Genomic DNA, 15,228 nt, shown 5'->3' on the forward strand with positions numbered 1-15,228 from the left:
AAACATTTAGTTTGCTATTCATTTTACATCATAACTAGCAAAAGGCTTAAGGAGGCCTCGAGAAGCTTTTCATCTTGTCATAACAAACATATATAGAATATTAATATGTCATTAGAATTTTTAACATAGAAAATCTAGAAATATATTTAAATAACTGTACCAAAGTCCAAATCTTTGTAATAGTTTCTTAGTACTAAAGTAAAGGGATCTTCTTTGTTCGCCCTTAAAAGTTATAGCAAAACTATTCAAATAACATAATTGATAGTAGTTATTTTTCGTAGAACAAAAAAATGTTTCGTTTTACAAAAAAAAAACAAGCCAGCTGTATTGCTTTGATATGTCTTATCTGACGCAGCGTGTTTTTGCGCAACATACGATCATTATAATATAATCAGTATAGAATTACACTATTAACGCAGTTTTGTCAAATTTAATTAGACGCACTTACGATTTCTAGTTATTAGGAGTTTAACCATTAATTGTAGGTAGTTGTAGGCAGTAACTTTATAGTAGAGAATATTACTTTGTACTTTGTTAGAGTCGATGTTAGAAGTATTTATTCATACATTTGTCAAATCAGGAAAGCTATTATGTGTGTAGCAAGCATATCGTAGCAAATGTAAAAGCCTAATGGATCTGTGGCTATAAGTTATTGCAAATTAATATGGACAACTCTATTAATGCGTTTATAGCTACTCGCGCATTAGAATACGTTGATACGTTTCCTGTTTTTGAAACGTTTATGTACGTTACTGAATACCATTACCCAAAGTTTAAGTGATAACCTTTTAGATACTAATTTGTTAGGATTTCAAACAACATAGGTAACATTTTAATACATAATTGAATGTAAAAATCGTACTATAATGTGAAGACGGAATTAAACTCAATAGATACGTTTTTATTAGTTGTGTATGTACTAAATGTAGACGAAAAATGTACACACAAGACATCCTTTTTTCACCCGACTGACAATTTTTCGCGCGTATGTAACTTTTTTATGTATGTACGTTTATATGTACGTAAATATGCTCGCTTCTCGAATATCTCCAACTCGTAGAGGTTTGGTAATACTGTCGCCGACAAACCGTACCACAAAAGGGTTGTGCAGGCTAGGAAATTGTACGAGGATCGAAAGAATCGAAATTAGAATGTTCATTTTCAAATGCAGCCAATAGATGGCGCTATTGCATCCTTTAGACTCCTTGTTTTTGGTTGTTGTTGTAAGTTCTTAAAAAAACTTAACTAATGATAATACTGCCCCATTTTCACGCACATTTTTAAGAGCTAAAAGGGTAATCATAAGTATAGTTCCCTTTTAGCTCTCAAAAGGGTGCTTCCCTCTCTACACGTGACCGGAGACCACCTATCCCCAGGGAGATTCGGTCCGCAGCGTTCTAATTAATTTATTGTCACGTACTGCTTACGCATTTCAAGCTATTGTCCACTACTTTTGGATATCGAACTGTTCGGAGATTTCATTCTATATGTAATCCACATACGCTTATTTCTTATTGAGACATTTAAGCACTGAGAGGGAAACTCATTTGATGCTCGAATTTATTTAAAACTAGCCTGTGTCTTCGACCGTGCGGAAAAAAATCTAGTAATCATAATAAGCTAGTAATAAACATAAAGCCTTTGTGACTCGTGGATTGTGTAGCTTCCCAATAGTGAAAGAATTTTCAAATCTGTTTAGTCGTTTCGTCTATTCAAAGCAAAGAAACTAAAAAATCAAAGCTTTCCTTCATATAATATAACTATAGGTCTATAAAATGTAGTCAGAACAATTCAAAGACAGTCAGAAAATTAAGTTTAGAGTAAAGGTAACTTATGTAATGTCGGAGGAGACAGTAAATTGCACTAAATTTGAACGTATAACATAACTATCAAATAAAAAGTAAACATACGTAAATACAAATATGGAACAATAGATAACGGTACACATGAGGTCAAAACTAAATTATCTCAAACTAACAAACACCCAAAAAAGGTATCGTTCTATACAACACACTTCTTACGCAAGACTTAACAACCAGCTTTAAATATTCGCCTTATATTTTCAATGACTTATTCGTCACATAATAATAAAAGTCACATATTCCATTGTCATTTGTTTCATAAACAAATAAAATAACCAAAACGTTCGATATCAATGTTGTATATTATAATATAATATATCTCATACATTTTTTGATAATTTAAAATGAATTATGTGTTTAGATTACGAACTAACAATAGTCAGTTTATCATTCTTTATATTTTTCCACTCTAACGTTCAAAATCAAAAGGGCATACGGCAATAGATCAAGAAAATTATAGAGACTCGAAAAATACTGTCCTTGGCGTTCCAAATAACCATCCCACACACTCTATGTCAGAGTAAAAGTTGCTTTCCAAACACAACTGGGCCCTGTGACAAGTCAACAATGCATACAACTGACTGCATAAGATAAGTACGCAATAATATTTATACAATCAAATGTAAGTGGTTAATAGCTATAATAATAAATGTTGAAAGTTTTATTTAAATTAAAAAAAATATTTCACATTTGATTGATGATTTTTTTGTCATAGAGATTTTAATTTAACGATAAATGCTATTAAAATCTATATAGATGCAAAAAGCCATGAAGATGGTTTTCCCGGTCAAATATCCGTTTATTTTAAATCAAATAAACATAGTCCCTAGTTTTTTTATCATTATAGCAATATTACAATAATCGTTCAATAGTTTTAGTCGTCTTGATAAGAAATCGTTCCATTGTTTTTTTTAATAACTAATTAAAATTATTAAAATATAAAGGTAGATTTACACATAATGTCTACTCCCAAATTCTAACTCCAAATTAATATGATATGCAAATGATAGCATACGAATCAATATTAATCTATTTTAAATGCACGCCCACAATCTGAACAGTAGTAACTAAAAATATACTACCAATTTACAATTCGTCTAGACATTTCGTAACTTTGTATAATTGTAATATGAAACTCAGAGTTGCTTTAAACAATACAATTCAACCCACACACGATATTTTTATTGTTGTGCCAAACTGTGGAGGATTTCTTAACGTGCGAATAAAAATGAGGCGGAGAGTGACTTAATTATGCTGTCAAAGACGAACGAAGGTAAATAAATGTAAAACTTTTTTATTCATATGCTTGATGTTCGTCGGCATGATAACAAAAACTTTATTTTTATATATTGTTGTCCAAATATAAAGTATTACTTTATCATATACTAGTGTCTCCCGCAACTACGTCTGCGTGTAATGAAAAAAAACGTATAAATCTAGCCTATGTGTTCTCTCAGGCTATGTTCTACATCTATGCCAAATTTTAGCGAGATCCATGCAGCCGTTGTGGTTATACCTTCAAACAAACATCCATCCATCCATCCATCTAAACATTCGCATTTATAATATTAGTAAGATTATTCTTTATTTACTAAGCCGTTGTCTGGAATAACCATTTAAAAACATTTTTACACATCAAAAACATAGGTATCAAAATGAAATACGATTGCAAATTATCTGTTTAATATCAAATAAAGTAACATTCCGACTAATTTAGCACATTGTCGCGATTTTTTAAATAAACTAATTACGCAAACATTTAAGCTAGTTGTCAAATGTTCTACGGCCACTTTAGTCTGACATGACAAAGCCATACAATGTCAGACATCATTCATAAATTCTACCATTTATAATATGTAATTATAACTCCAATTTTAAATATTATACTATCTTTGGTTTACATTCCCATTCAGGATTTAAATAGTAAAAGGAAAGTGTATTTTCTACTTTTTAACTAAGTAATTTTGTTTTATTTTCTGCTTATCCCCAGATGACTTATAAAAGTAACAAGTATATTATGCGCGTTAATATAAAATACCGTAACCGTATTCTAACAAACAACGAAAACATTTTCACAGCTAAATAACTGACAGACACAATACACAATAGTATTATTAACATAGAAATTTTACTTAATAACCGTATAAAGACGCTGGACATCATAGAATATTAAAATATAGTCTTAAACATACATACCGCTAAACTTATTGTTTAGAAAATATTTATTAGCTAATGCGGCTCTAGCAGTGTCTCGAGGCGTGCATTCTAACCTCTTTCCAACCATAAAAATGCCATATTTCTTACAAAGAAAGCTCGGCTGTTAATCATAACAATAAAAGAGCAACGTTCGACGTGAAACTTTTCGAGTGAACAAAGCTAAAGTACATAGAGGGGAGTAATGAAAGCCGCGTCATAAATCCAATAGTAACCAGCAACCGCGGAGGCCGACCGAAGAATTTGACGGAACGCTTGAGAGAATGTTTTATGTCCTTTACATTGATGAGTGTTAGACAGAGAAAAGGTCGTAGGGCCGGACGGCGCGTCGCAACGCGTGCATAATTGCAGGCTACTGACACTTCATAAATTCCGTACCTAACTGCAAAACTCTTTGAATCCTTACTACCAGTCAACAAAATATTACTCATTTCACGAAACATATAATCATGAAGTCGATAATAGTCTTTCGACACTTTAGATAATTCGTGCAAAAGTTTTGTCAACAAGTTAAAGGGAAACGTAACATTAACAGAACCACGGTAGAAATCAATCAATATCAATCGTTGTGATGTCAACAATTTCGCAGCTAACTTAATGGTAGTTATTTAATTACGTTCGGTTATCAGAAATAGAGTACTCACGTGTATACAGTTAGTAGCATCCAGCACTGCAGTCGCGCGCCGGGAAGCCACGTGACGTAGCGACCAGTCAGCGCACAGTCGACACAAGGGGCATACAGCATGCCACCGCGGCGGCAGCTCGGCGGCGGCTCGGTGACCAGCGAAGGCGTAGCTATAGCCTTTGCAACTTCTATTGGTAACTTAATGCTATCGCTCCTCAATTTGTTACTTTGACTAGTTTTGTTCGGGGTGGTACAGAATTAAGAAATTTTAATCGTGTTTCAAATTTGGCCGAATTAAATTTTAAAGTTTATTGAATTTAATTTGTCATCTACTTGTCTAGGCACCGGCTGTCAACAGCCGAGCTGAAGATGATAGCTTTAGGGACAAAGGATGCGAACTCCGAGGCGACTCTCCTTTGTGCACACCCCAGCATCTTTTTGCTACGGTGTGGGAGTGAGGAGTGTAATGGAAAATAAAACGAATAATAGATCCCTAATGACGCGATATCTGACCGCGGTTTATCCACATTGTTCCTGTAACAAACAAAATTTGAATTTTACTTAAAGCTAAACTTTCATTATAAATTAGATCAAAGGAAAATACTACATAATATAGCAAACAAAATCGGTCAAGCGAAGGCTCTTAAAGCAGAGTCATAAATAAATCACACCTTCACACAAAACGCCCGAGCCCCTTTTGTTTAAATGCTACCAAGACATACAAAAACTTTTATTTTTCTTGCACGTTAAACGTAAAAAAAATCGAGTCGGCCGAGAATTGTGCAAGATCACAACAGAAAATCATTAAACAATCCCTCTGCCAGGAATTGAGGTGTTTATTATAGCGGCCCGCGCTCCGAGACGTGCAGAAAAAACGTAGGAATCCAGGTAACTCATACTTTTTTTGCACTACGAGGAACTTATTATGCGGGATTTATGTCATTTTTTGTTGCGTCCGAGCTAATTATTCTTATCTGCTTTCAGCTTGACCATAGCGTTTTCTATGGAGCAATAATGGCCCACTAATTCTCATGACACCTCCGGAGTTAAACCGTCAATCGGCTTGAGGTACAATGCATTGTGAAAGGGGACAAAGCCACCCGCGCGCCTACTGTACTCCGGACTTTTTATTGTTACCATTGCCGATGTCTTCTTCAACGTGCAATTCCCTAGCTTCCACATTTATGATTTCGCCGTCATTTTCGTCCCACCCACTAATTAATGTTCGATTCTGTCTGAACCACTGCTCATTACCATATGGCCGACTCACGCCGCCGCCGCTAATGGGAAAGGGATCGCAAATTTTTGATTTTTTGAGACCTCACATCGGCGCAAGGCAAAGGGGAAAATAACAATAAAACATTGAATATAGAACGACGATCCGAACGTGGGGGTTATTATTTTAGCCAACAAAGTAGAAAACCATTTACAATAAATCATTTTGAATGCTTTCTCGGTTGGCATGCGTCGAGCGGGCGACGCAAAGGGTGATTTCTGTCCGAGTATACATAAATAAAGGCGAAGACGCCGCGTGCGGATCTCAGGTACATACAGTTGCGTTACTACGTCGAACTTGTTAAACTGGAATCGATTAAACAAATTTTACAAATACGAAAATGTTGTCGCTAGAAATCGTTTGACAGTAAAACTAATCTATCGATCTTTACTAGATTTTAAATCGGAATATACAAAAAATATGTCAATCTAATTTCTAATCAATTATTTATGTATAAATACGCTAAAGTAACCATAATTTCTCGGTTTACATATCATCATATTATTTTAGAAGAATGTAACTAAGAAACACATGTTATATGTAATACGCAATTTAACTTTACATAAACAACTAAATAGAAGTAATAATATTAAAGAATGAAAATATACAAATAATATAATACAGAACACTTTACTAGACGAATCATTTTCCAGATAATTTCATTGTCTGACAGTCAATCGAGTGGCCATTAGGCCGTCCTCAATTCCTGACCCCATTGTAATAAGGGCGTTAAGGTCATCAGTTGAATAAAGTAGTTTAAAACTTGAAGTAGTCTTAAAAAGTTTCAATAGCCTTGTTATTATCACAATCATATAACAAAATTTTCGTTACTATTTATGCAGATATTTATAATTATCATTTGAAAGATGTATTAAACGTTTTCCTCTACATATTAGTAACAACAAAAACAATTTATCGTTATTTGTAACAATTTTTTGCCTTTTTATCTTATCTGAATCTCCAGCGAACAAATCAAGATGTCTGCGGGAAAACAAACAAGCAAGAGAGTAAACAAAGTATATTAAGTTTGGGCGAGCAGGTTGTTTCAATGGAGACGAATAACAACATGAATGTAGAAATATATTCTAACGTAGCAGATATTTTGAATGACTTCTTTTGAATATATTAAAATTGCCATTTCTTTAATCACAATGGTTAATTTAGTCTAGACTTCAAAGCTCTTTATATTTCGTTCAAAATCCCACCCTCATGTTAAGTTTTTTTAATTAACCATTTTAAGATTCCAAAATTATATTACGTATTAATATTAAATAAACCACAGAATCAAGTTTGACTGTTTCTGTTTTAGTCTTAGGACAAAAAATTGATTTTTTTTCCATAAGAAACATAATTTGCAAATATAAAACCATGTCAGTAAATCACGTAGCGCGCTCACCTTGGAAATGAAAATACACGCATATTTTATTTTCAAGGCCAAGTGTACTTACGTCGTGCTTTCATGTTAAATATGTGTCAGTGAAGAAAAAAGTAGGTTTAAAACGTAGAACTATTTTAAATAGAGTCGGCATTATATTCTAAACTACAAGTGATACTTGCATATTTATACTAGTTTTAAATTTAAAAAAATACTATGTCTTTTGTGAGGAATTTAGTCTTAAAGCTCAATTACGCGTTACCAAACCTAATCTTACGATCTTATTAATATTATAAATGCGAATGTTGACATGGATGGATGGATGTTTGTCTCAACGTTTCTCCAGAAGAGCTAAACGGATCATGTTGAAATTTAGCATGGATGTAGAATATAGTCTGGAAGACCAAATAAACTACTAATATTTTTTTAATTCCGCGCGGACGCAGTCGCGGGCGACAGCTAGTTTGAAATATAAAATCCCACACACGATAAACGTGTATGTATTTTCCTAAAGCAACTCATTTGTATCAGATAACAAGTTTATTCATTTGAAGTGAACGTCACTAAAACCATACGGGGAAATTCGACACAAAAATATTTCCAATTCGTTCATAAATCATACGATTTGGCAAACACATTCGATTGGATATCGCATAACAAATTGTAACAAACATTTGCTGAGTATCTATATAATGAAGTTTAATGAAACTGTATCGAAATAATATGTTATATACAGTTAGTTAAATTTATAACATTTACTTTTTAAAAATTGTATTTTACCTTATTAGTTTAGGTTTTTAAATATAACATATTGAGTTAAGGTCAATATTGTATATTTTCTTATTTATATGAAACTTAATATCAATAAATTATACCAAATAAGATCAATGCTGCATAATTAAACCTACACAATAACATCTACATTGATACTATTATACAAAATTATGATAAAACGATCGAAGCCGGAAAACATAATATTTTTTTAGAAATATTAATCTTCTTAATCTCAATGACTTGTCAATACTAGGAAATATGTTTTAATACACTTTTTTCCCTAATTTCTCCAAATAAACATTTATGGCAATAATTTTCCATATTAACAAATGAATAAATCAAAATTTATTAATTGCCACATTCAAATAGGATCAAATAGGAGAAGTGGTCACTAAGGTAGCCCATTAAAGGAATAAATAAGTAATGATTTAAGAATCTCATTCTGGCATTAATAGATATCATCATCATCATCAGCTCACTATACGTCCCTACCGAGGGGCTCGGAGCCTACCCTAAGTTAAGGGTGATTAGGGCATAGTCAACCACGCTGGCCAAGTGCGGGTTGGTTGACTTTACACATATCTTTTGAATTTCTTCCCAGATATGTGCAGGTTGCATCACGATGGTTTCCTTCACCGTAAAAACGTCGTATAAATGTTCATATGTAAATCGGAAATTGAAAATCATTGGTACAAGGCGGGATTCGAACCTAGGACCCGCAGATTGCAAGTTTTTGAGCCTCCGAAGCTCTCAATAGATGTATTCCTTTCAAAAGACAATTACACAAAAGTGACGATACTTTAAACGCATTGCAATGGTTGGGAGGTAACCGCGACCCCCATAAGCGAAGATTATTTAGCCAACACAATGTGCGGTGAGAAAGAAACACCCAAGTCGTTACGTAAATATCTATAAAAAGTACAACGAAATAAATTATAGGATAAGACAATTAGTGTAAAAAAATATGAATTATTTTTGAATTGCAAAATTATAAAACAAAAGAAAATAAAAACAACATTAAAATAATACGTCTTATAATATTATTCTTCACCACTTTCACCAATGATTATTCACTGCTCTTTAGTTGTCAATATTACGCTGCAAAACACAAGTATGTAGTTCAAGAATAAAGCTATTGCTCTGTTAAAAGGCATAACCACTCAAAAACCTCTTTCCTGACAGACATTCTAAAGAAAATTATTTATTTATAACTCTTGGACCAGAAACATAAAATCATCCGTTTAAATTGATGTTCACAAAGACAAGACACTAGTAAATGAAATAAACAATTATCAAACAGCTCTGCGGTTTGCGTTGACACGCCAAGACAATACCTCACCGGTCGTAGACGCGACACTCGATTTATGTGCGAAAACTGTACCGAGTGCTATGCAACCACTTTGTTATAATACGAAAAAGTTTTATCATCTCGATACTGTTAGAAAGAACATCCGACACTGTTCCAGTGTATCGGCGCAACTCTAGGCTGGCTTATTAAAATCAACGTTTATGTCCCCTCACTAATCGATCTAACACTTGGCTTGGTAACAAAAGCGCGCATTTCGCGTCAAATGATTCTAAATCATAATAAAAATACGTTAATACTTTGTAGGTAATTGACGGCATTATATTGTTTTTGGTAGTCATAGCTTATATAGTTATATGCCAAAGTTTTTCGACAAATACAAAGAAGTGGTTTCCAGAAGACACCAGAGATTAGTCCATATAAATAATCTTAATCGATTAGATGCAACGTAATAGTACTCGTTGCTAAACATCGAAACGAGGGATACTAAAGAAATAACTATTACCAGTAGATTTGAGGGAACGCATTCGAAATCAGCAAATAGCATCTTAAAGATATTTTCCAACGCAGGAGAATGTTTATTACGTTTACGTACGAGTTTTAAAGTTAGGTACTAACAAATGCAGTTTGGGGAAGTATCCGTTTGGAAACTGCACTAGTGGATTGTTATTCGCAAACTTCGTGCGAGTCAATAACACCATTCCGTAGAATATATTGGATGGCAATTTTAAATTTCATTTTATTATAGTATTTGTGTGCGTACGTCTAGGTAGATAATTTAGATTTTATTACCATCGTTATACGTAGGTAGCTATTTTATGTTACAAACAAAATAAAGTTATACTACAGATATAAAAATGTTCTATGTTTGACTTGCGAATTTATTCATATCTTTTACAATTTTCACATTATGATCTGGAATCCATTTAGGGTAACCCCCTTACAGAAACGTAAAAAATGTGTACTAAAACTGGCTACGAACACAAAATTAAAAAAATAATAATTTAATTATTTTAAATTGCACAATGAATGTCGTGTTTATTTCTGCAATTTTTTCTATTAACACAATATTTTTTCATGAATTCATGTCCTTGACCGGTGTCAAATCAAGTAAAAATGCATACAACATTGTGAACATTATCAGACACTTAAACAGTAAACAGTTTAGCCACAAGCGAAAATGTCATTAACTTCTTAACGCTGCTTTGAACTGATCAACATAAAAAATGCCTTATATGATGAAATAAAATAATTACTTTGAAATGAAATATTTTGAATTAATATCGATTAATAACACTGTCAATACGTGCCTGTACCACCGAGATATTTTTATTAAAACATATTCAAAAAGGGTAAAAATTAATAATAAGCAATAAAATAACAATTTGAACATTTATCTGTAAGCAACAAATTGTATAAGGATAACAAGCATACCCTGTTACTCCTGACAAAGTATACATTGTCAAGTTAAAAAGTAACAATATAAATAAAATGGATATCTTCTTATACAAAGTACAGAAGGTTTGCGTCAATGGCGTTTTGATACTTTTATTGTCGAAATCGTTAGTTGTGTTGTGTTGTGTCGCTACGTTCCACTGTATTTTTTATTTATTTTTATTGAATTCGATTTTTATTAGAGACGACTGTATTTGTGAAGGGCCATCTAATTTTTGATTTTATCTCGTTAATCGTCATCATAAATTGTGTGAAATCATATTACCGTTTTTGTGAAGCTAAAGTTCGTCCCACGACGACGCGATAAGCGCTAAATACCAATAAATTTTACTTAAATCCGACTTTATACATAGAATTAAATTTCATAAGAATGATCATGTGTTAGAAAAACAACTTTATACCAGATTGCAGAAACATCGCGCTGTCAAAATATTCCAGTAATCGAAGATTTTATGGTTTGTCATAATCGTTATTGTTAAATAAACTTACCGCGGGTATCTTAGACCAGCATCTCCGTTTAAAACATATTGTTATCTCTGTTTTGTCAAAGATACTGACAGGGACGACGATATGTTTTATACAGAGATTTTGATCGCAGAAATCGACGGTTATATGAACATGTGTCCATTATCGGTAGCCATGGCTTTACTCTGATGCCTTACTTTTCACTTCTTCCTAAATGTATCGACCGGTAAACTTTTTAAATAAACAAAAAAAAACAATGCTAAAAAGATGCCGTGCTTTGAACTTTTCAAGCCTAATAATATATTTACAACTGACGTTAGTGCGCAAAATTTTATTGAAATATACTCAAAATGCATTTTTTTTATAAGGGACAAATGAGATACGCGAAAATAGAACTTTAGTACCACGATGTTAAAATCTAGCATTGTACCACAAGACTATAGAGTCCTTTAATATCAAATTCATTGGTTTATTTCAATTCAGTGTACGCAGTTACGTTGATTACTGAACCGTGTAGTCACGAAAATCCATTCCACGAATAATTAGCAGCAGAAAGCATTGACGCGTCGCCAATTTCACTTAGGCGAATTAATTCCTGAAAGCCTCCCTAAATACACTGTAGACGGAACTAAATATAGAATTATTTTGCCAGTACACTGCTTTCGTTTTAGTTTAATAAATACTAAGTAACAAAAGTTTTCCAACGACCCTTATCAACCCAATAACGGGCAATGAGATGCTTTTTTTTTAATTAGAGATCATTTTTATTTAAATTTTTATATACGCACAATAAATCTAAGAAATATAAGATCTGTTTATTTTAAATATTTATACAAATGAAGGCTCACATCTTCCACTGAAATTAAAGATTATAATCTAAAAGTATTTCAATAAAGAGCTTTCTCTTAATTTATTCAGCTAGCATTTAGTATTTTAATAAGAACTATGAATAGCAAACGAGCTCATTCAATATCACAAGACAAAGGCCATCTCTATTTTTCTTTTACGCTCTAAAGCCTTCCTTTATTCAAATCAAGAAAAGATTAATGAGAACGAAATAAAAAAACACGTAATTTTTCTTTTGATAACTTAGAAAGTTCCGTATAAGAACACTACGTAGTTATTAAACCAATTCAATGCAGAAAAAGCCAGAGTATGTCAGAATTATGTTAGTAACGTAGTGTTTTTACCCTCCTGGGAGCTTTTTTCGCCGGGTAAAAAGTGTAATACCTTTATAGTATAGAAGAAATTAATCACGATTGGCCGCCGCACGCCGCACACCGCACGCCGCTCTCTATGAATATTTTCCAAGTCGTCAGAAACCCGTTAATATAAAGTGATTGCATTTGTCGTAGGAAAATTAATGGTGTCCTTCCTAGGCGAGCATTCAGTAGTAAATCGTCGCGGATAAATTTATTGTAACGCTTCTATTTAAATAAATCAATTTCATGCCGATGTATTTGGCAAGGTAGTAAATTCATTTTGTGTAATTTTTGTATAACTTTTTTTCTGTTGATTAAACATTAATTAGACAATATTAAAGAATATAAATAACAGCGAAGCTTTATAAGAACATATTTTTTAATTAAATAAAATTATAATAAATTAGGATATTTATAATAAAAATAGCATGACAAAAAAATAACCAACCAAAAATTTCCGGAGCAAAAAAATCCAAATCAAAATGTGCACAAAAATAAAAAATATAACACTTCACATCAACAGAATCTATCCGTACACCGCACACAAATAAAAAATATCTTAAAAGCTTTTTAAAGTATGCGAAACGCACTTTAACACCAAACACACAACTTTACCCGTTTGCCGCCAAAATCTGCAACTTTTTTTCTTATAATGGTTCGCGTTAGAATAAAAATAATAGTTCGGAGTATTCGCGAATTCGAAATTTGAACGTAAACTTTCCCGGGCGCGTGTACGCGTGAGTCCGGAACTGGAATGTGTTTTAGGCTATGACGGGGAGGATGTGCGCATAGCTGTGGCTTAGAAGAGACTGTGGCGTGGTCGGTGGCGCGGCGGCCGGCGGCCGGCGGACGCTCCGGCCCGACTCCGGCCCGACTCCCGCCCGACTCCCGCCCCGACCGGTCGCCCTACACCTCGAACGATTGCTGCCACATCCAGGACCACTCACTATTATACAAATTTCAAATTTTATCTATATTTATTTCTGATATATTTATCTTAGTCATCGAAGCTACTTTCTAAACACACAATAATTGTCGTTTTCTCACAACAAAGTTATTTTTAAGCTACGCTAAGTGTTAATTAAATAAAGTAAGAATTAACCCATTGATAAGTTTAATAATTACTATATAATACATATATTTTTTTTTAATTTGATGTTAATCGAGAAAAAATCGCCTGTCGCTTTTTTCAAATTACAATACTTTACACTTTTGAAGACTATGAACATGAAAATATACTTATTAATATATCAGAACAGATGTTTTTGAAATATTTGAATATATTTATATATAACTTATGAATACATATTGTACGAATCATCATTCCAGTAATTCATAATTTAAACCGCATGTATATATATAAGATTGACCAAAATACACTGACTCATTTACAACTTAGTTGTAATCAACTTAAGCAACTATATTAGAAGTAAATATATATAATAATGATAAGATTATATATTTTGTCTTATATAAAAATCTGTGGTAATACAGTTGATGCGTTACGGAATTAAAATGTTTTATCAGTAAATCTGTTAAAAAAAACAACTTTGTAAGTTTATATAATAACGATCAGTTTAAAAATAAACAAACGCTAAATAATTATCAAATGTAACAAACATTATCAACGTTTCTACGACTGGTAACCCAGTTGCTGCAACAATGGCAACTTCAAATGTTGCCCGTTGTGCAGGAAATAGCAGGAGCGCACTGACGGCAGGATATTCCGACTGCGACTCGGCAGGAACTGTTCACAACGAATACTGTTGTTGTTGTTTACACATTGTTGTTTGTCTCTAAGTGAATTTACAATAAATTTACCTTATGCGAAATTATATAATGCAAATTTAGCTTGAGTTTCCATCTCAGAAATACCAGTATTAAATATTTATTTATCTCTGTTTTTTTAAATGAAAGGGATAACAATATAAATATTTTGACAATTTTACGATCTGGTTCGGGTCTGTGTATTTACCTATTTTGTTTTATTCATGTTACTTAACAATGTAAGTAAACAAGTTTCGATTTATTTCAGTTTACAAATTCATTACTTATTGAGACAATGTAAACGATATTGTAATTTAATCTTGGATACTTAACAATTACAAAAATAAAACAAACTCCATTTCCTTTTGGTTATTCATAAAACTTTCTCCTGAGATGGCATTCGAGTTAACTTTATCGACAAAGTTAAAGCGTATACTTTGTTGTGTTTATATTTTTTTAGTGTATTTTTATACTAAGTAGTTATCAAGTATGTTAGTACTTAATTGAATGTGTACCGGTTAGTACGTCGACATCTCACTCGTAAAGACAGCTTCTGCAACGCTACCGTCCGTAGCAATAAAGTGAAATCCGATATCCTTGCCTACGACGGACATTTTAACTACGAGATAATCTCAATACGAGTATCGTTTACTTTGTTATTTATAACTTACTTTTAACTGGGTTACGCTAATTTTGAATACACTTTTTTCTTTTATTTTTAATTCAAGTTTTTTTTATTATAATAATAACAAAGGTATACCAGCTTTAGTGGTAGATTTATAAGGATAAAGAACAATATAGAGCCAATTTCTCTAGTAGTCTTTAAGATGATAATAAAAATCAGCCTGTAGCTCTTATGAGTTAGTCTTACAATCACTTGCAAGCTGATTTCTTCAAATTATGTATA

At 32.6% G+C, this 15,228-nt stretch overlaps 1 protein-coding gene across 2 annotated transcripts in view; it reads right to left on the minus strand.

Annotated features, from left to right (window-relative positions):
* The window catches only part of LOC106122156 (uncharacterized), a 74,113-nt gene extending 60,752 nt beyond the window's left edge, over positions 1-13,361 (minus strand). The window contains exons 1-2 of one of the 2 annotated variants that reach the window (XM_013318053.1): positions 13,170-13,361; positions 4,721-5,235 (exon numbers count right to left, since the gene is read on the minus strand). In XM_013318053.1, the coding sequence (XP_013173507.1) occupies positions 4,721-4,821 (101 nt within the window). In that variant the 5' untranslated portion in view covers positions 4,822-5,235; positions 13,170-13,361. Of the gene's footprint in view, positions 1-4,720; positions 5,236-13,002 lie in introns of both variants that reach the window. The other variant, XM_013318052.1, reaches the window with a different exon arrangement.
* Positions 13,362-15,228: the final 1,867 nt, after the last annotated feature.

Source organism: Papilio xuthus, unplaced genomic scaffold, assembly GCF_000836235.2.
Source record: "Papilio xuthus unplaced genomic scaffold, Pxut_1.1 DF826933.1, whole genome shotgun sequence".
In the NCBI taxonomy this organism is placed as follows: Eukaryota; Metazoa; Arthropoda; class Insecta; order Lepidoptera; family Papilionidae; genus Papilio; species Papilio xuthus.